The 20,737-nt window shown below is 59.7% G+C and overlaps 1 protein-coding gene across 2 annotated transcripts in view; it reads left to right on the top strand.

Moving 5' to 3' along the window:
- Positions 1–20,298, top strand: part of OSBPL5 (oxysterol binding protein like 5) — a 67,543-nt gene extending 47,245 nt beyond the window's left edge. For both annotated transcript variants that reach the window (XM_055580552.1, XM_055580551.1), the window contains exons 8-22: positions 1,405–1,576; positions 1,964–2,156; positions 3,263–3,447; positions 4,036–4,117; positions 5,524–5,622; positions 5,995–6,091; positions 7,083–7,181; positions 14,370–14,467; positions 14,898–14,987; positions 15,084–15,220; positions 15,633–15,818; positions 16,053–16,179; positions 17,414–17,573; positions 17,898–18,000; positions 19,385–20,298. In XM_055580552.1, coding sequence (XP_055436527.1) covers positions 1,405–1,576; positions 1,964–2,156; positions 3,263–3,447; positions 4,036–4,117; positions 5,524–5,622; positions 5,995–6,091; positions 7,083–7,181; positions 14,370–14,467; positions 14,898–14,987; positions 15,084–15,220; positions 15,633–15,818; positions 16,053–16,179; positions 17,414–17,573; positions 17,898–18,000; positions 19,385–19,523 — 1,967 coding nt within the window. In that variant the 3' untranslated portion in view covers positions 19,524–20,298. The remainder of the gene's footprint in view (positions 1–1,404; positions 1,577–1,963; positions 2,157–3,262; positions 3,448–4,035; positions 4,118–5,523; positions 5,623–5,994; positions 6,092–7,082; positions 7,182–14,369; positions 14,468–14,897; positions 14,988–15,083; positions 15,221–15,632; positions 15,819–16,052; positions 16,180–17,413; positions 17,574–17,897; positions 18,001–19,384) is intronic.
- The last annotated feature ends 439 nt before the right edge of the window (positions 20,299–20,737 follow it).

The raw sequence follows: 20,737 nt of genomic DNA, 5'->3' as shown, positions 1-20,737 counted from the left end.
TTACCAACCACCTGGGGAGACTGGGGAGACAGGCTGGCTGAACTGCCCGCGACGGAGGGATGCGCCTTCCTGAACCCGCGCGTGCTTGGGGCGCCCTCTCGCGGCCTCGCCGAGTAAACGCCGCTGTCTCCCGCCCCGGGGAGCCGGCGCAAGGCTTCCTCCAGTGGTCCGGGGCGGGCGAGGCGCGGCCCAAGGCGGCCTGGCCTGACCACGCGACTCTGGGCCTCCCGGCTGCCCCCTGGTGGCCAGACGCCGCATTGACACTCCTGAGTCTCTTGACTGCCACCCTCTGTCCCCAGCCCCCCTACTCGGTGCCACACCCCTCCTGGGCCCTGGGATGGACAGGGCGGCGTGGGCTCCCATGGAGCCTGCTATCTGCTGGGGGAGGCAAGCGGAGAACCTTCAGACAAGGCCAGCTGGGCTGAGGCGTGAGCCGAGTCCCTAATGGGGCTGGGGGCCATGGTCAGGGAGGAGGGACGTCCGCAGGCCCTGAGGGTATCAGGGTGGGCTTCCTGGAGGAGGAGAGTTAGGGAAGGAAATTTTCTGTCTCCAGGAGGGTCATACTTTAAAGGCTTGTAGAAGTAAAGAAATGAGTTCAAAGTGCTTGAACCCCAGGTCTAACCTGCTGGCAGCCTCCACCAGGAAGGCAGCAGGAGGCTGGGGACAAGGGCTGGGACTGGAGGCGGCTGGCTCCATCCACCACCGCTCTGCCCTTCAGGTCGGCCCTCCCCCCGTCTCCCAGGGCTCTTCCAGCCACAGCAGCTGCCTCCTCAGCCTTGGTTCAGCAGGCCCCTCCCCAGCCTGCCACCCACCCTCCTGCCCTGAGCTCCAGGCCTGCCAAAGCCCTCAGCCGCAGAGGCCGGGCCGGGCCCCGACCTGTGGGGGTGGTTTCCATCCGGGAGGGCCCTGGCCCCGACTCCATAGGTGGGAACCTGCAGGGCCTCTGGGTACAGAGGGCGTCTCAGGGGGCTCTAGTGGTGAGGAACCCAGCTGCCAGTGCAGGAGACGCCAGAGATGCGGGTTCCATCCCTGGGTCGGGAAGATCCCCTGGAGAAGGGCATGGCAGCCCCCTCCAGTATTCTTGCCTGGAGAACCCCATGGACAGAGGATCCAGGTGGTCTGCAGTCCATGGGGTCGCCAAGAGTCAGATATGACTGAAGCGACTTAGCATACGGGGTCCTGCTTACCGTGTGACCTGGAGGTGGTCACTCACCCATCCTGGCCTCAGTCCTTTGTAACCAGGTGAATAACCATGTGCTAGGAGTAGGGGTTCCTGCGGGGGCGCCTTGTTGAGGAAGGGCAGGGTGGGCGTGGGCCAGCTCCCGGGCAGCGGGGCAGGGGGCTCGCCCGTGTACCCTGGGTACCTCCCGAGCTGGGGGCCGCTCACCCTACCCTTGCCCGCAGGCCGCTGCTGGCTGGACGCCCTGGAGCTGGCGCTGCGGTGCTCCAGTCTCCTGCGACTCAGCGCCTGCAAGCAGGGCCGTGACGGGGAGCCCGGGTCCTCGCCAGACGGGTCGCCCTCCTCGCTCTGCGGGCTGCCCGCCTCGGGTGCCATCCATGACCAGGACCTGTTCCCGTGAGCAGGGGTGCGGGGGGCAGGGGCCAGCCCCTCCCAGGAGCCTGGGTCTCCTGCCTGCTGGGGACTCCTGGCAGCAACACGCGGGGTCTCCTTGTACGTGGGGAGGGGATGGGGAGCAAACGCCGTAGAGGTCTGGCCACCCACGCCCTGGCCCAAAAGGCAGGCCTCCTCCACTCCAGGTGGACCCTGGAGCCTCAGTGTGTTCATCTGTGAACTGGGACTAACAGCGTCCAATGCCCATCGCCGAGGCTTTTAAACACCCAGATGGGGGTGAGGCCCCAGCAGGGAGGGGCACCCCTGGTGGGCGTGCTGGGTGTGTGCCCAGAGGTGGGGGTGCCTGGCCTCACCGCGACCAGCCGCCCACGGGCCCCATCCACCTTCCAGACTGAACGGGTCCTCCCTGGAGAACGACGCTTTCTCGGACAAGTCGGAGAGGGAGAACGCTGAGGAGTCGGATAACGAGACCCATGACCACAGCCGGAAGACCGAGAGCGGGAGCGACCAGTCCGAGGCCCCGGCGGGCCCCGGGCGCAGAGGGACCACCTACGTGGTGCAGGACCATGAGGAGCTGGGGGAGGTGAGAGTCCGCCCCGCCCAGAGCCCCAACCCCTGCAGCCGTGGAGGCAATGCCTGGCCGTCGCCTCCGGGAGAGCTCGTCGGCTCTGCTGCACCCAGAGGGCCTGGGACCGGGTGGGCCAGGGTGACGGGACTCGGGGAGAGCCCTGGTAGGGATGCGAAGGGCCCACTCGTTGGAAAAGACCCTGACGCCGGGAAGAGTTGAGGGCAGGAGGAGGAGGGGGCGGATCCTGATGCAGGGCAGGCTGTGGGCATCCCCGTGCTGCTGCCTCCCGGGGAGTCAGGTCCAGCTACATACACCCCAGGACCAATACCTTGGATCCATAGGTCCTGGGGGTCCACAGGGAGGGCAGAGGGGCTTGGCATCACCCGGGGGCTTCGGTTCCCCAAGGGTGAGGGTCCCAGCCCTGACTGGGATCACCCGTCCCACCAGCCAGCCGTCCTCAGACACCCATATGACCCTTTCTGAGATTGTTCTGCCCCCCTGAGGGCCTGTGGTGGGCGTGTTCTGGGAGACAGAGCCCCCCACCCGGTCCCCAGCTTCCCTGTCCACCACGCCCCTACCCCCCTGCGCAGACAAAGCCCAAAGCTCCAGGGCTAGGTCTCTCCCTGGCAAGTGTTTGGAGCTATGGGGAGGGTGAGATGTCTCAGGGAAGAGAGGGGGCCCCATGTGGTCCTGGGGGGGTGAAGGCCCCCTTCTGAAGGGGGTGCTGGACCGAAGCACCGCTGTTGTGTCCCTGGGTGGAGACGGCCTGGGGCGGGACGAGGTGTCTGTGAACACGTGCTCCCTGCTGCCGCGGCACGAAGTGTGCAGACAGGTGTCAGGCGGGGCACGGACTGCGAGGCGCAGAGGGCGCCCAGGTCGTCTGGGCTGGCCAGGAACCAAGGCACAGGGCAGCTGGCTGGGGCCAGCAGGCACCCCTCTGGGCTCGGGGGACACATGCTGGAGTAGGCAGGGGTCAGGTGGGGCCAGGACAGGCTCACTGGGCATGGGGGCCGGGCTGGGGGGACCCCGGATGAGGTGACAGTGTGCCCCTCGCGGCTCCCCTGGGCGCCGAGGCTCCCCGCCCGCCCGGCTCTGGCCTGACCCGGCCCCTCTGCCCTTAGCGGGGCGAGGCGTCGCAGGTGGAGACGGTGTCGGAGGAGAATAAGAGCCTGGTGTGGGTCCTGCTGAAGCAGCTGCGGCCGGGCATGGACCTGTCTCGCGTGGCACTGCCCACCTTCGTGCTCGAGCCGCGCTCGTTCCTCAACAAGCTCTCCGACTACTATTGCCACGCCGACCTGCTCTCCAGGTGTGCCACGGGGAGGGCCCGGCACCCGCCCCCGAGGATTTAGAGCGTCCCGGCCCCTGCACGCTCTGCCTCCGAGAGGCCCTGACTCCAGGGAGGAGCTGCTGGGCTGGGAGGGCGGGGCCGCCCCACGTCCACCAGGGCCCCCATCACAGGGGAGCCTAGCACCCTCTGTGCACCTGAGTCCTGGCACTGTACCCTCAGGCTGAACAAGGCTGAGGTTGGAAGGGGCCTGAAGGCTCAGGAGCCCACGCACAGGGAGCTAGGTGAAGGGGAGAGCATCCCGGGGGCTTCCTGGAGGCGGCACCTTGCCAGCCTCGAGCCAGCCGCACCCTCGCTGCCCCAGTGGGGGAGCTGCCCTGATATTTCCTGACCGGATTTCCCAGAGGTGGGAGATTCACCCCCCACCACCAACACACACACACACACACACACACACTTCCCATCATCAGGACAGGGCAACTTGGGAAGGGCCTGGGTTTCCAACAAGCTGATGGAGATTGAAACGGAAGGAGGGAGGGGCCCGGGAAAGGGAGGAGAGAGGCCCAGGTCCCCGACCTGGAGTGAGGGCTCCCCCGGCTGTGGTTGCAGGGCTGCACTGGAGGAGGACGCCTACAGCCGCATCAAGCTTGTGCTGCGATGGTACCTGTCTGGCTTCTACAAGAAGCCCAAGGTGAGAGCACCTTCTGGGGAGGCATGGGGGTCGGCCAGCGGGAGGTCCACTCAGCCCCGCCCCCGGCACCCACCCCTGCCTGCAGTCGGGGGTGAGGGGCATTCTCCACCCCAGGATTGTCCCCGTAGGTCCTCAGAGATGGGGGGCCGGGCCCAGACTTCCCACCCAGGGACCTGCTGGTGGGGCCCGGCCCACAGGGTCGTCCCGATCCCTGAAAGGCCCGAGCTGGGCCCTCCACACCTCAGAGAAACAGCTGCCACACAGCAATGCCAAGAAGAGGACTTTGGACTCCGAACCTCAAGGAACCCTGGGGACCCAAGGGTTTTGGGCATGAAGCCTCTTTTGAGAACCAAATCTGGGTCTCTGATGAGAGCAGGGCTCCTCTGGCTGTAGTGATGGGAGGGGCCTGGGGTCCCATGGGACCCAGGATTCTAGTTCCACTGTGCAGGAGGGGAAACTGAGGCTCAGAGAGGGGAGGGGAAGGCCCAGAGTCACACAGCAGTTTGCAGATGGGACCAGGTCTCCCCACTCTTCCTGGGGCTTTCTGCATTCTGATGCAGGCCCTGGGCAAAGCCAGGTGTGCGCATGCTTAGCGGCCGTTGGGACAGTGGGCGCACTCCGGAGGACTTCTCAGAGGAGGGGGCTCCGTGTGCCAGGTTACCTCCCCAGGACAGCACACTGGCTGCTGCAGAGCCGGCTCAGAGCTGGCTCTAGGAAGCTTGGGTCAGAGAAGGACTGATGGGCAGAGTGTGGAGCTGTGGACGCGCAGGCACACCTCTGGGGGCTCTGCAGACAGTCACAGAGCCCCGGTCTCCAGGGTGAGACACGAGTGTGCGCGCACAGCTGCAGTTGACGGACATCAGATGGGGAGAGGGGAGTCTGAGCTGGGCCACAGGAGACCCGGGAGGAGGGCTCTCCAGACAGGGAGATTGTTCCCCGGTGAACTTGGACTGTTTGGGGAGCAGAAAAGAGGTGAGTGTGGCGGAAGCAGAGCTGGGCGCAGGACGTGCTGGAGGACTTGGGTTCCCACTTGAAAGGTCAGTAGAAGCCACTGGGGGCTTTGAGTGGGCGGCGCACTGGCTTCCTGGGCGTCCAGGGAGAGTGTGCAGTGGTCAGGGTCTTGAGAGCCCCTCAGAGCTGAGATGTGGACATGCCACCTTGTAGGCTGTTCCCCCCGCCCCCGAATGGAAATCATGGGCACAGCATAGTCTCCCCGGAGCAGGAGTGGGGTGTTGTTCCCAGACGCTGGCTGCAAACTGGGCGTCCCTTGTAGAGATCTTCTGCCTGCCGGGCCGTGGGCAGGGGCAGCCCCCTCACCGTCCCTCGGTCCTCAGCCCAGCCCAGCTGGCGTCCCTGGCCGTCCCCGTCCCCAGTGCCTCAGCCAGCCTCTTGTTCATTGCCTGCAGGGCATCAAGAAGCCCTACAACCCCATCCTGGGGGAGACCTTCCGCTGTTGCTGGTTCCACCCCCAGACCAACAGCCACACCTTCTACATCGCCGAGCAGGCAAGGGCCACCCTGGTGGGCGGGCACTGGTGGCGGGTGGGGAGTGTCTCAGCCCAGGCCTGTTTCTGGGCGGCCCCACCTTGGACCGTCAGAAGAGCTCTGGCCTCACTGCCGCCAGGGGGATTCTCCCAGGGGGTGCAGACCCCACCGTGGCTATGACAGCCATGTGTCCTTGGGGTTGCGGGGTGGGGGGGTGGGCTGGGTGGGACACGGGGATGGCAGGCAGCTCCTGGGCCGAGTCCCAAGACAAAACTGCCCTCACGCCCGCTGCTGGGGCTGGAGGGATGGGGGGCGGGTGGGACCCGGAGGGTTGGGGGTGGGCAGGGCTGCCCGCTGCTGGGGCCGTTGCACGAGCCGCCTCTCCGCCCACAGGTCTCTCACCACCCACCCGTGTCTGCCTTCCACGTCAGCAACCGGAAGGACGGCTTCTGCATCAGCGGCAGCATCACCGCCAAGTCCCGGTTCTATGGTGAGAGGGGAGCGGCTCCCTGGGGTCTCCCCAGGGCCTTGGGGAAATGGGGTGGGGGGGAGGACTGAGCTCCAGATTCAGGGGTTACCAAGACCTCCCACGGGGGCCATTTCATGTCCCTCCCCACCTCTCCTAGCAGGGACCACGCGGGGTAAAGTGCTTAGAACCTGGGGTCTGCAGAGGCCCCCAGGCGGCTTCTCCCATCCCTCCCTCAGCCTTGGGGTTCACAGGGGTGCTGGGAGGATAATGAGAAAGGACTACGTGCAAAGGTGCCTTCAGGGCCGGCCTGCCGTCCAGCACCGCTGGCCGCACGTGGCTATTTAAAGTAATTCAGATGAGATGAAACTTACTGGGTGGCCGCTCAGTCACTCTGGCCACGGCGCAGGTAGCCACAGGTGGCCGCCGTGTCCCACGGCACAGGGTGGAGCAGCTTGGCCATCGCAGGACGTTCCATCCAGCAGACCTCAGGAGCCTGGCACTGCGGGTTTCCCTGCCTTCTCCACCTGGTTGGCCTTGTCATGGCTCTCACTGGTGGACAGGTGGCCCGAGTGCCTTTGTGTACCCAGCTGACTGCATAGGCTCTGCCCACCTTTTCAACCCTTGTGCTTCCGTCACTGACTGTGTACCCTTGAGTGGGCCAGACCCTCTCTCCGGAGGTATTTAAAATCAGAGCAGAGGCCCTGGTTTTGAAAGGGTCAAAGCCTCCTCCTTAAGAATCCCAGCTTTAGTAACTGAAATAAACCCTAACACATGGCAGCTGAAGTTAACTCCTCAGGATAAACACCTTGTGCAACTTGGCTGGGGCTTTCACAGAACCTGAGGCTCAGAGAGGTTAAGTTACCCACCCATAGTCACACCGCTCAAGGTGCCCGGGGCTCTCCCCACCTGTTGGAAGGGAGCTCAGGTCCTGTGACTTGGGGTGGGCGTGGGGGCCCAGGTCCCCAGGATCCGGCTCCACTCACTGTCCTTACCACCCCGTGTCTCTCTGCAGGGAACTCATTGTCAGCTCTGCTGGATGGCAAGGCCACCCTCACCTTCCTGAACCGGGCAGAGGATTACAGCCTCACCATGCCCTATGCCCACTGCAAAGGTGAGAGGCTGTGGTGCCCCCGCCCCAGGGAGCAGAGCCCAGGCCATCACCCTCGGGGAAACAGCCTGGTTCTTGTCTGCTGAAGGGATCTGTTTCACACTCCCTCTTACGTGACTGTTTAGCGGGGTATGAAATTCTGGGCAGATGGTCTGTCTCTGCTTTGTAAGCTTGTTTCCAGCTTCCATCCTGGTTTGTGATCAGTCAGCGCCAGCCTGCTTGTTACATGGTATGCTTTTCTCTGTAGCTGCTTTTAGGATCTTCTCTTGTTTCTGGTGTTCTGCAGTCTCACTGCAGTAGTTCAAGGTTCAGATTTCCTTTTTTTTTCCTGCAATGTTGTGTCAATTTCTGGTATATGGCAAAGTGATTCAGTTATAGGATTTCTTTTATTTTTTAATTAATAGGATTTTTTTTAACAGTAGTTTTAGGTTTCCAAAAATTTGAGCAGAAAATGCAGAGTGCTCCATATCCCCCTCTGTCCCAACACACGTGCATGCATGCATGAGTATACACACACACACACACACACACACACACGAGTATACTCACACACAAGAATACTCACACACATACCCACACACAGACACAGGAGTATACTCACACACCCATGAGTATACACATACACACACGAGTATACACACACACCCCCACGAGTATACTCACACACACGAGTATACTCACACACACACAGACACACAGGAGCATACTCACACACTCATGAGTATACACATACACACACGAGTATACTCACACACACGAGTATGCTCTGTCTCATACACAGACACATAGGAGTACACACACACCCACGAGTATATACACACCCCCACGAATATACTCACACACACATGAGTATACACACACACACAGGAGTATACTCACACACCCCCACGAGTATACTCACACACACATGAGTATACTCAAACACCCCCACGAGTATACTCACACACTCATGAGTATACACATACACACACGAGTATACTCACACACACGAGTATACTCACACACCCATGAGTATACACATACACACGAGTATACACACACCCCACGAGTATACTCACACACACATGAGTATACTCTCACACACACAGACACACAGGAGTACACACACAACCATGCTTATACACACACCCCCACGAGTATACTCACACACGCAAGTATACACACATATGAGTATACTCACACACACACGAGTATACTGTCTCATACACAGACACACAGGAGTACACACACACCCACAAATATACACACACCCCCACGAGTATACTCACACACACACGAGTATACACACACACGAGTATACTCACACACACACACGAGTATACTCACACACACACAGACACACAGGAGCATACTCACATACCCATGAGTATACACACACACACACGAGTATACTCACACACATGAGTATACACACACACACATGAGTATACTCACACACTCATGAGTATACACACACAAAGTATACTCACACACACACACATGAGTATACTCACACACACACAGGAATTCCCTACTGTAAACATCTTTTATTAGTGTGCTACAGTGTTACAGTTGGTTAGTTGGTATTGACACATTATTATTGAATATTAACTTAAGTCTGTAGTTTACATTAGGGTTCAAACTTTGTTGTGTAATTATATGGACTGGGACAAATAACTGTTTCTATCATTACAAGATCACAGGATAGTTTCACCACCCTAAGATTTCTTATGATGGTTACACACGAATAGATGAATTCACCTCTTCCTCCCTCCCCCTCCCCCAAACCCCTGGCAACCACTGGTCTTTTCACTGTCTGCATAGGTTTGCTCTTTTCAGAAGGTCAAAGAGCTGGAATCATAGGGTATGTAGCATTTTCAAATCAGTGTCTTTGACTAGTTTAGTTCAGTTCAATCCCTCAGTCGTGTCCGACTCTTTGCGACCCCATGAATCGCAGCACGCCAGGCCTCCCTGTCCATCACCGACTCCTGGAGCTCACCCAAACTCACGTCCATCGAGTCAGTGATGCCATCCAGCCATCTCATCCTCTGTCGTCCCCTTCTCCTCCTGCCCCCAATCCTTCCCAGCATCAGAGTCTTTTCCAATGAGTCAGCTCTTCGCATGAGGTGGCCAAAGTACTGGAGTTTCATTAGCATCATTCCTTCCAAAGAAATCCCAGGGCTGATCTCCTTCAGAATGGACTGGTTGGATCTCCTTGTAGTCCAAGGGACTCTCAAGAGTCTTCTCCAACACCACAGTTCAAAAGCATCAATCCTTCAGCACTCAGCTTTCTTCACAGTCCAACTCTCACATCCATACATGACCACTGGAAAAACCATAGCCTTGACTAGACGGACCTTTGTTGGCAAAGTAACGTCTCTGCTTTTGAATATGCTATCTAGGTTGGTCATAACTTTCCTTCCAAGGAGTAAGCGTCTTTTAATTTCATGGCTGCAAAGTCCCTTAATTGTCATAAGTACATGTATGTTAATGTATGTGAAAGTGTTAGTCGCTCAGTTGTATGTGACTCTTGGCAACCCCATGGACTGTGGCTCGCCAGGCTCCTCTGTCCATGGGATGCTCCAGGCCAGAATACTGGAGTGGGTAGCCTTTCCCTTCTCCAGGGGATCTTCCCAACCCAGGGATCGAACCTAGGTCTCCTGCATTACATGCAGATTCTTTACTGTCTGAGCCACTGGGGAAGCCCAAGAATACTGAAGTGGGTAGCGTATCCCTTCTCTAGGGGATCTTCCCAACCCAGGGATTGAACCCCGGTCTTACATTACAGGCGGATTCTTTCCCAGCTGAGGCCCTTTAACCCTGAGAACCGTGCCCAGTACCACTTTTTCCTTTACTCTCCTTTTGCCGAGGGTGTAGGGAGGTGAGAGCCCCAGTTTTATGGAAATGGCTCAGAACACACTTTCCTTGCTACTCTGGGGCAGCCCCTCTGTCCTGCTTCCCACAGGACACCAAGGGTCAGGTCCACAAAGGCCTCGCTGCTCAGAGGACAGATGCTTCTCCTCCTCCCCTCCTCTTCTTATCTTTTTCTCCCAGAGGATTACTCTTATTTATTTATTTGCATGCTTACCCGTTCATCAGTGCATTTGTTTTTCATCAACTTTCTGTTACAGGATACATCAAACACATGTGAAAGCACAGAGGTCGCCTCCCAACCACACCCCAGCACCCACAGCACTGTGTTGTGGGTGTCTTGCTTCCTTTGTTCTCACACGCCCCTCACCGCATTCGTTTGAAGTAGAGTCTAGATATCACATCATCTGCACTTCATTTTGTCTCACTACATGGTAGTGACTCACTCACTACGAGGTAAGGGTTCCCCTTCTTAGCCAGAACCACAAGACTGTCATTATGTATGCAGAGAAAGTAACCAAGACTCTTTCCTTAAAATCATCAGATACACAGTCAGTGTTCAAAGACCCCTAATTGTCATAAATGCATGTATGTTTATATACATGAAAGTGTTAGTTGCTCAGTCAAATCTGACTCTTGGCAACCCCATGGACTGCAGCCCGCCAGGCTCCTCTGTCCATGGGATGCTCCCAGCAAGAGTACTGGACTGGGCAGCCATTCGCTCCTCCCAGGGACCTTCCCGACCCAGGGGTCAGACGCCCGTCTCCTGCACTGCAGGCAGACTCTTTACCGTCTGAGCCGCCAGGGAAGCCGAGGTGTGTGTAGATACGCACACACCTGTGTCACAGTTCATTTGTTTGAAGAGGATTCCAGGTGAGGGTCACACTTGGTGCTCGGTATGACCCTGCACCTTTTTTTCCCCTCACAATGTATTTCTTGAAGGAATAAGATCATTTTTGTGTGGGGTTTCCTCCAGTCTGGATTTACTGGCTGTGTCTGTGGTGTAGCTGAACGTAGTCTCTATAATCTGGAGGCTGACTTCATCCCTGGAGGCTTGATCACTTTCAGGCACAGTTCTTCCTACAAGACAACAGCAGGTAGTTCCCACCTCCCCGCCACGAGGTTCGAGATGTCGAGTTGCCTCCATCTCTGAGGTGGTAGTGGCAGGGATGGGATGTGGATTCTCAGCGCCTGCTTCCGCTAACCTGGGCGGTACCGCCAGTGGTGATGGTCCCTTGCTCCTCCTCCAGCCAGCAGGCAATCTTCTGCAAAGAGAAACTCCCACTCACTACCACATGCTTAGCCACTCGGTCTGGCACATGCCAGATAAATGCCAGATTTTTTCTCTTTTCCAAATGTTGTTGTTGTTGCTCAGTTGCTTGGTCATGTCTGACTCTTTGTGACCCTGTGGACTGCAGCACACCAGGCTCCCCTGTCCTTCACCGTCTCCCAGAGTTTGCTCAGATTCATGTCCACTGAGTGAGTAATGCCATCCAACCATCTCATCCTCTGTCGTCCCCTTCTCCTCCTGCCTTCAATCTTTCCCAACATCGGGGTCTTCTCCAGTGAGTCAGCTCTTCGCATCAGGTGGCCAAAGTATTGGAGCTTTGCTTCAGCATCAGTCCTTCCAATGAATATTCAGTGTTGATTTCCTTTAGGATTGACTGGTTTGATCTCCTTGCAGTCCAAGGGACTCTCAGGGGTCTTTACCACTACCACAATTCGAAAGCATTAATTCTTCAGCACTCAACCTTCTTTATGGACCAACTCTCACATCTGTACATGACTGCTGGAAAAACCATAGCTTAGACTAACTATACAGACCTTTGTCAGCAAAGTGATGTCTCTTGTTTTTTAATACACTGTCCAGGGTTGTCATAGCTTTCCTTCTAAGGAGCAAGTGTCTTTTAATTTCTTGGATGTCGTTATGTCCACATTGATTTTTGGAGCCCAAGATAATAAAATCTGTGACTGCTTCCATTTTTTCCCTTCTATTTGCCGTGTGTGAAATGATGGGACAAGATGCCATGACCTTAGTTTTCTGTGTTGAGTTTCTTTCAGTCTCCTCTTCACCCTCATCAAGAGGCTCTTCAGTTCCTCTTCACTTTCTGCCATTATAGTGGTATCATCTGCATATCTGAGGTTGTTGATATAATGTTTCTCCCAGAAATCTTGATTCCAACTTATGATTCATCCAGCCTGGCATTTTCAAAACAGTAATGAGTTTTCCCCCTGAAGTCCTCCAAAGGTGGTCCTGGGTGAGGTCATGTTGCTTTGAGCATGGTTTGATCAGAACATGCATGATCATAAAGAGTATTCCAGCTGGAATCACGCTGGCTGCTCCTTGTGCCACGTTGGCCGGCAGGCACCCTCAGATTGGCCCTGGGACCTTGGTACACCCAGCCCGAGCAGCCTGCTTCCTCCTGCCTTGATCCCAGGAGACTTGGGCGTTTCTGCTCTAGCCCATGAATCAGCCATTTCTCCAGGGAGTCTCTGGTTTTTTCCACTGCTGCTGCTGCTGCTGAGTCGCTTCAGTCGTGTCCAACTCTGTGCAACCCCATAGACGGCAGCCTACCAGGCTTCCCCGTCCCTGGGATTCTCCAGGCAAGAACTCTGGAGTGGATTGCCATTTCCTTCTCCAATGCATGAAAGTGAAAAGTAAAAGTGAAGTCGCTCAGTCGTGTCCGACTCTTAGCGACCCCATGGACTGCAGCCCACCAGGCTCCTCGGTCCATGGGATTTTCCAGGCAAGAATACTGGCGTGGGGTGCCATTGCCTTCTCCGACTAGGAAGAGCTATTTTAGACTTAGACACCATTGTCTGGAGGTGAGGTCTGCTTCCTTTGAGTGGTCTGGTCTCTGTTTCCCTAGGGCTTTCCGCTGAGCTGAACATAGAATGTTTTGTTTTTTTAAGATTAAAACGGATGTGTTCACACTTACGTTTCCAATCCAGATTCAAGACAGTGGGTTTTTGTCCACCCCATTTAGCACATGTGAAATGTCTTTCTCCCATACAAGACAGCCCATTTCCATGAGCCCACCACAATCACTTTCTATCTTACTCACACCCTACCCACAGCACTCACAACAACACAGCCCCGCCCGCCAGCAGGATGAAAGTTGCTCAGTCGTATCTGAGTCACTGCGAGCCCATGGACTATAGCCCGCCAGGCTCCTCTGTCCATGGGATTCTCCAGGCAAGAATACTGGAGTGGGTAGCCATTCCCTTCTCCAGGGGATCTTCCCAACCCAGGGACTGAACCCGGGTCTCCTGCACTGCAGGCAGATTCTTTACCATCTGAGCCCCCAGGGAAGGCCATGAAGGCAGCATGGGCTGTGATTTTTGCACTCCTTCCCATCCTCAGTAGGTCCCACTGGGATCTGTAAGGTCACTGAATACTCCCCACTCAGGTCATGCCACCAAGGGACACTCATTCTGGGCTTTAGTTTCATTACACTTTGGATTTTTAGGAATTGCTATTTCATCTTTAAAATAATTTTGTAAATGAAAACAGGTGCCTGGTTCCAAAGTCAAAACCGCAAAGCCGGCTGTAGACAGTTCTAGGGCCTCTGATGCCCTCACCCCACACGCGGGGCCCTGCACCTGCTTCTCTGACCCCACGCCGCCCTGTCCTGGAGAAGCGCCCGAGCAGCTCGGAGGCCCCTCCCTTCAGTGTAGCTTTTCCATTGGGTGCCTGGAGGATTTGGGGGTGATTCCCGCCATGTTGCTACTTCAATTAGCTTGTGTTTTTTAAGAAGTTTCGAAAGACATATTTTACCCCACATCTCTAAGTGTCTTAGGGTGACAGTGATCCTTCCTTTCTTCCTTCTCTTCTCCCCTTCCTTCCTCATTTCTTTCTTTCAGAGTAAGCCTTCCATCTGACCAGAAATAGAAGACTCATGCTTTCCTTTGCTAATTAAAACATTGACGTATTAAGTTAAAACAGACCCACGCAGGGCAGGAACTGTGCAGCCAAGTGACCCACAGTGATGAGGGTCTCATAGGGGACAGTGGGGCTCCTGGGAGCCTGGAACAGGGGCTTCCTGGAGGAGGTGACCCAGTTAAGGGTGAGGGTGTCTCTGAGACTTAGCAACTCACATGAGCAAAGGCCCCGGGGCCAGAGACCCCGTCCACTGGGGGTAGCAGGCCCGTGAGGAGCCAGGTCCGATTTTCACCCTCCTGGCAGCGCTGGCCCCCGGGAGCACCTGTCATCCCTGCTCCCTTCTCACCCTCGGGGCCTGACACACTCATCCCCGTCTCAGCGCTGCTGGGACTCCACCGAGGCCTGGGGGCTCAGTGGGCCCCAGGGCGGCCCTGACCCCCGCCATGGCTGTGTTGCAGGGATCCTCTACGGCACGATGACCATGGAGCTGGGTGGCAGGGTGACCATTGAGTGTGAGAAGAACAGCTTGCAGGCTGAGCTGGAGTTCAAGCTCAAGGTAGCGCAGGCAGCTCAGCCACCCCAGGGTCTTGGGGGGTGTGGGGCTCGGGCAGGGGAGAGGCGAGGCCTTGGGGGGGTCCCCCACCACCCTCTCTGTGCCCAGGGATGGTTTTTTGAGCAGGGGCACACGGGCGAGCAGCTCCTGGCCTTCCTGTAGCACAGCCGGGCCCTGTGAGGGGTGCAGAGAGGGGAAGGGGCTGCCCGCAGACCACACAGCAGAGCCAGGAGAGGCCGAGGCCCGTCCCCACCACGGGGCACCAAGGTCTGTCAGGGACCCTGCACCCTGGAGCTCCGGCTGGGCCACGGGCAAGTGTGGCCGCCCCTTCTGTGCACCGGGGCTGGGAGCTCGCACCCCCACGAGGAAGGGGCCCCTCCTGCTCCCCAGCTCAGCGCCCTCACCCGCGTCCATCTCGGGCATGTCCCCACAGCCCTTCTTCGGGGGCAGCACGAGCATCAACCAGATCTCGGGGAAGATCACGTCGGGCGAGGAGGTCCTGGCGCGGCTCACGGGACACTGGGTAAGACCCGCCTCCGGGCAGGCGCGGGCGGGCGGGCGGGCCCGGGCTCTGGAGGCCACGGCCGGCACCTCTGACCCGCCCGGCCATCTGGGGCAGGACAGGGAAGTGTTCATCAAGGAGGAGGGCAGAGGAGGCACCGAGCTCTTCTGGAACCCCAGCGAAGAGGTGCGCAGGCAGCGGCTGAAGCGGTACACGGTGCTGCTGGAAGAGCAGACGGAGCTGGAGTCGGAGAGGTGAGGCCTGGGCGCTGCAGGACCTCCGACCCCAGCCGGAGCGGCCAGGCTGGCAGCTGCGATCCCCTGGATGCATGTTCCCTGGATGTCCCTGGCACGAGGACAGACCCGAGGGGATCCCTAGTGGCAGAGGACACGTCCGGCTGTGGGAAGCTGGATGGAGAGAAAGGGAGGCCTGGGGAAGAGTGAGCTCTGTAGGGAGGGCCCTGCTGATGCCAAGTGTGCGCCCAGCATAGGAAAGAACCATCTCATGGTAAATAAACAGTGCCCAGGAGAGATGGGCACCCTGATATGTAGTGAGCATCCTGTCACTGGAGGCAGTCAAGTGGAGGTTGCTCTGAGCCTCCCCTCTAGTGTGAAGGGACAAGGCTGCCCAGGTCCCCTTGGCTCAGAGCGGGTGCTCCACTCGCAGGCTCTGGCAGCACGTCACCAGGGCCATCAGTGAGGGTGACCAGCACAAAGCCACACAGGAGAAGTTTTCCCTGGAGGAGGCGCAGCGGCAGCGGGCCCGAGAGCGCCAGCAGAACCTGGTGCCCTGGACACCCCAGCTCTTCCACCTGGACCCTGCCACCCAGGAGTGGCACTACCGATATGAGAAGTGAGTGCCGGCGGACTGGGCCTGGGCTGCGCGGCGGGCTGCCGGCAGACCGCCACTGTCCTGGCCCTGACGGATGGGGAGGGAGGGCCACGCGGGGGCTGCTCACGGGGGCAGGCTGTGGTCACTCCCCTGGGGGCTCCATCTCTGATGAGAGGCTGAGGGCTGGGCCGGGAGGGGGCCCCTCACTGTGGGGGACACCACCCCTGCCAACCCACACTCTCTGGACCCCCCCAGCCACAGCCCCTGGGACCCCCTGAAGGACATCGCCCAGTTTGAGCAAGATGGGGTCCTGCACACCCTGCAGCGGGGGACCATGGCTGGCCAGACCGCCTTCCTGGGCAGCCCGGGGCCCAGGCACCAGGTCAGAACCACCCCTGGGCCCGGCCTGCGCTCCTCCGCCCCCTCCTCTTCTGGGTCCCCATCACACTCTGACCCACACACATCCCAGCAGGGTCTCCCCTGGTGTCCCCCTGGGTCCCTGTTTCCCACCCAGCAAGGGGCCAAGACCCCTGGACTTGCAGGACACGCAGTTCCTGGGACACCCCCATGTTCAGGGCACTGTGCTGGGGTGCAATGGCCCTGCCCCATCGCTCCCCAGAACCGCGGTGTCGGCCGGGCAGTATCCCATTGTACAGATGAAACACTGAGCCTCAGGGCAGCCCAGGGGCTTGCCCAAGTAGCAGGAGAAGGAGGAGGTGGCATTTGCACAGACTCCTGGGCCTCTGTGGGTGGGTGAGGAGGGTGGGAGAGGCAGGGGGTGGGGGTGGGGTGGGGAGGACAGCGAGAGGCCCTGGGGAGCACAAGGGAGGAGCACTCTGGCAGAGGTGCCATTTCGGGGGGAGCCCAGGGTGGCCCCACGTGTGGAACAGCGCCCACTGGGCGCCCACTGTGCATACAACTGGGGGACACTCCCCCCTGGGCAGGGAGGGGTGGGCTCCCCCATTTTGCCTAGTGGCCCCAATTTCCCCAGCAAACGGGGGCCGAGGTACCTCCTGAGCTGTGTGTGTCCTAGCCCCTTCTCCCACATGCCGCAGCCCCTCAGCCGGGGCAGATAGCCCGGTCTCTCCCGCACGAGGCCCCCTGGGCAGGCCTCTTCACCCTCCTCCCTCTCCTCAGCCTCTCTGGTCAGCACCGGCTCCACCACACCACAAAACCTGCCTGTGTGGGAAGCCCCCTGCCCCGGCTCTGACCACACTCATCGGGGCCGAGGGCTCCCATGCAGGGTGTCGGGCACCCCCCGGGCCCTCGCGGGGACAGGCCTGCGGTCACGTGGCACCCCTGTCCTCTGGAGGCTCTTCTGAAGCTGGCCAGCCCGAGGGTCCCTGTGTCCACGCTGGGGAAGCCCCTGCCGTCAGCGCGCTGAGAGGGTCAGCCCTGCCGGCTCCGGAGTCCGACGGCCCCGACCCCGTCGTCTCCCCCTGTATTGGGGGTCGTGGGGTGGTGGTGGGCGCTGCAGTCAGGTCAGGGCCAGGCCTGTCACCCGCCCAGAGCCAGCAGCCTCCGCCGCTGCCGGCCGCCTCTTCTCCGGCACAGGAGGCCCCGCGGGTGCGGTGGGTGTGGGTGGGCTCCGGCTCAGCCGCTCCGTCTCCCCCCAGGGGTCCGCCCCCAACCCCCGGCTCCGCAAGCCCAGCGACCAGCCCTCCGGCCACAGCCAGGTCACCGAGAGCAGCGGCTCCACGCCCGAGTCCTGCCCCGAGCTCTCTGACGAGGAGGAGGAGGAGGAGGAGGAGGAGGCGGACGAGGACATTGTTCCGGGTGAGACCTGTGGGCCGGCCCCTCTGGACCAGGGAAGCCTGCGGGGCCGCGGGAGGGGGCCGGGCTCTGAGCCTGCCCTTGGCGAGGGGCGGGGCTTGCCTGTCTGGGACTCTCCAGCTGGGCCCCAGCTTCCTGGTCCCCTGTCTTCAGGGAGTGCCTGTCTCCCCGTTTGACCCACCTGGGCTTATCAGGCTGAGCCTGGGAGTTCCCTCCGGGGTGGGCACCACCTCCCTCTTGTGGCAGGGGCTGCAAGGAGGCGGGCCGTGGCCCCGGGCCCCCACCCGCCCATCCTCACCGCTCCCCGCTCCTTCCTGACGCCTGTAGGCTGCGAGAGCCCGTGCCCTCGGTGTGGGAAGGAGGCGCGGCGGCTGCAGGTGCTGCACGAGGCGATCCTGTCCATTCGGGAGGCCCAGCAGGAGCTGCACAGGTGGGCCGCCCTCGAAGGACCAGCTGGGGGGTACGGGGTCAGAGTGCAGGACGGCCGGAGCTGGTGAGGGGCGGAGCTAGATGGAAGCTGGAAGGAGGTGCTGGCGGCAGTGGCCCCCCAGCCCCAAGACCAGTAGGACCTCGGAAACAGCGAGTCATGTTGGGAGTCCTGGGAACATGTTCGGTTTCGCCCCCTGCGGGGAGACAGAGCCCTGCTCGCCAGCCCTGCCCCAGAGCCAGGCTCCAGTCAAGGCTTCAAGTCTCTGAACTGCAAAGCCTTGGGCTGTCTGGGCCTCAGTCTCCCAGTGTGTGGACTGGGGTTCACAGCAGTGGCCCTGGGGCCGGAGGAAGGTCTGTAACGAGGCAGCCCTACTCCCCTGCAACTCACCCAAGGGGGCCAGAGGTGTTTCTCACCGTTCGGTACCAGCTCCACCGTGATGCTGTGCAGGGCCAAGGGAAACGGAGACTCGACACCTTGTAAGAGTAGGGGAGGAACGTGGTTTCCATGATCAGGGAGCACTTCCTGGAGGAGGATGCATTTGGGCAGGGCGGAGCTGGAAATGGGGAATGCAGAGGTCAGTCCAGAGTGGCGGGCACCACAGGATGGCTGCTGCCAGGAGGAGGGGGAGTTGAGGTGAGAGACCGAGACGGAGGAGCCCGGCCTGCAGGCCGTGGGAACCTGGAGGGGGCTTGGGGCACCATAGAAGGAGATTTGCTGCTTTGCTGTGATGGAGGTGGAGGAAAAACAGCCAATAGCTTCTGCTTTTGGTCCAGACACAGTGATGTCAAGAGGCCAGGACAGGGCTGCAGCTTTCCTGGGCTGCCAACCAAGCCCCAGACCGGCAGCTTCAGATACAGACATTTGCCCCTGCCCGGCTTGGAGGCTGGAAATCCCAGATCAGAGCAGGGCTGGTCCTCCTGAGGCTGCTCTCCTAGGCATGCAGACAACGGCCGTCTCCTCCCTGCATCCTCACAGGGTTGTCCCTCTGTGTATGTCTGTGTCCTGACCTTATCTTCTCACAAGGACCCCCAGTCCTGTGGGATGAGGGCCCAGCCTAGTGACCCCATTACTTTATTTACCTCTGTAGAGGTCACACCTCCAAACAGTTGTGTTCTGGCTGCTGGGGGTCAGGACTCCAACACAGGACTTTGCAGACTCTGTTCAGCCCACAGCAGTGGAGGTGGGAGGGGGGGATGTGAGAGCCCCAGCTCCACTAGCCCTGACCCCTCTTCCTGGAGGGTGTGCCCAGGGAGCCCCAGGCAGCCACTGTGCCCTGGGGCCCTCCCCTACGCGAGCCCCCCGGCTCCGTTTTCACCCGAGGGCCAGACTCCTCACCGTGCTGCTTGGCTGGCCTAGGCTGAACCACCGCGCCCTCTCGTTCCAGGCACCTCTCGGCCATGCTGAGCTCCACGGCCCGCACCAGGCAGGCCCCAGCCCTGGGCCCCCTGCACAGCCCTCGCTCTTGGTTCCTGCTCTGCGTGTTCCTGGCATGTCAGCTGCTCATTAACTACATCCTCAAATAAGAGCCCGGTGGGGACGGCGTGGGCATTGTCTGCAGGACTAGTGGGCAGGGGAGGCCGAGCCTCCCTCCCAGGCACCTAGCACTTTAAGCCAGCCCCATGGAGGCAGAGACTCCGTGAGCACGGCCCCTGTGGACAGAGGGACCCATGGCCACAGGACAGCAGGAGGGACCTGGGGGGGCTTGCCACACGGGATACCCTTGGCGAGGCGCTGGCCTTTCCCACAGGGCCCTCTGCCCCACGCTGGCCTTAATGCTGAAGCCAAATGCCACTTTCACCCTGGGCCGCGCTCTCTGGCAGCCTTGCCTCATCACCCCTTCCCCAGGCAGCCGCAGGGGGGCTGATGGTGGAGGGGCAGGAGAGCCCCCGGGCTCCAGGTGTTGCCCCTCAGCAGGGGTGAGTGGGAGGCTCTGAGGAGCAAGCCAGCACCCCAGGTCCTCTTGGGGGCCCAACACACAGAGCATTCCTTCCCGAGTCCCCGCCCACGCTGTCCTGGACGGGCTGCAGGTGGGCTCCGGGCACCGGCTGGGCTGCAATGGGGCTTCCTTCTGCCCCCTGTGCTGTCCACACGGTGGGGCCCAGTTCATACACTTCACAGGCCCAGCCCATCTCCCTCAGCCGGGACATGCCAAGCTGGGGCGGGCACAGGTGAGCGTGGCTTGCCTGGGGGGCATCCCCGCCTGGGCCTGAGGGGGGACACTTTATTCAGATGGATGCACGATCTTCCCTTCACACACATTTTTAATAAACACAATTGCAATATTTTAGGCAGGCTGCACACAGTGTCTGTCAACTGGCCTCTGTTCCTGTGTCAAATGCCGTGTGTGTGTGTGTGTGTGTGTGTGTGAAGCTCTGCACATGCAGACACCGACAGGGCCGTAAATTAAGCTGTGGTGGTGCCATCTGAGCTGACCAGTTTTGTATCCATGTTCTTGCCCCTCCTCCAGTTTGGGGACACGTCTCCATGCATGAAATAAACAGATGCACATGTGTGCTGCCTTCTTGGGGAAATTCTGGAAACCAGTAGGGTTAGGGTGTCTCAGGGGAGAGATTCGATGCCAGCAGAAGCTGTTTGGGGCTGGAGGGGCCCAGGGAAGGGTCGAGGCCTTGAGGATGGAGGAAGAGGTCTGGCGTGGAGGGGTGTGCAGTTTGCAGGAAGCAGAGAGAAGCAGTCTGCTGCCCCCCGCCCCACCTCTGGGGAGCCAATGCAGGAGGCC

This window comes from Bubalus kerabau, chromosome 5, assembly GCF_029407905.1.
Source record: "Bubalus kerabau isolate K-KA32 ecotype Philippines breed swamp buffalo chromosome 5, PCC_UOA_SB_1v2, whole genome shotgun sequence".
Lineage (NCBI taxonomy): Eukaryota > Metazoa > Chordata > Mammalia > Artiodactyla > Bovidae > Bubalus > Bubalus kerabau.
This window is presented reverse-complemented; position numbering and strand designations above follow the sequence as displayed.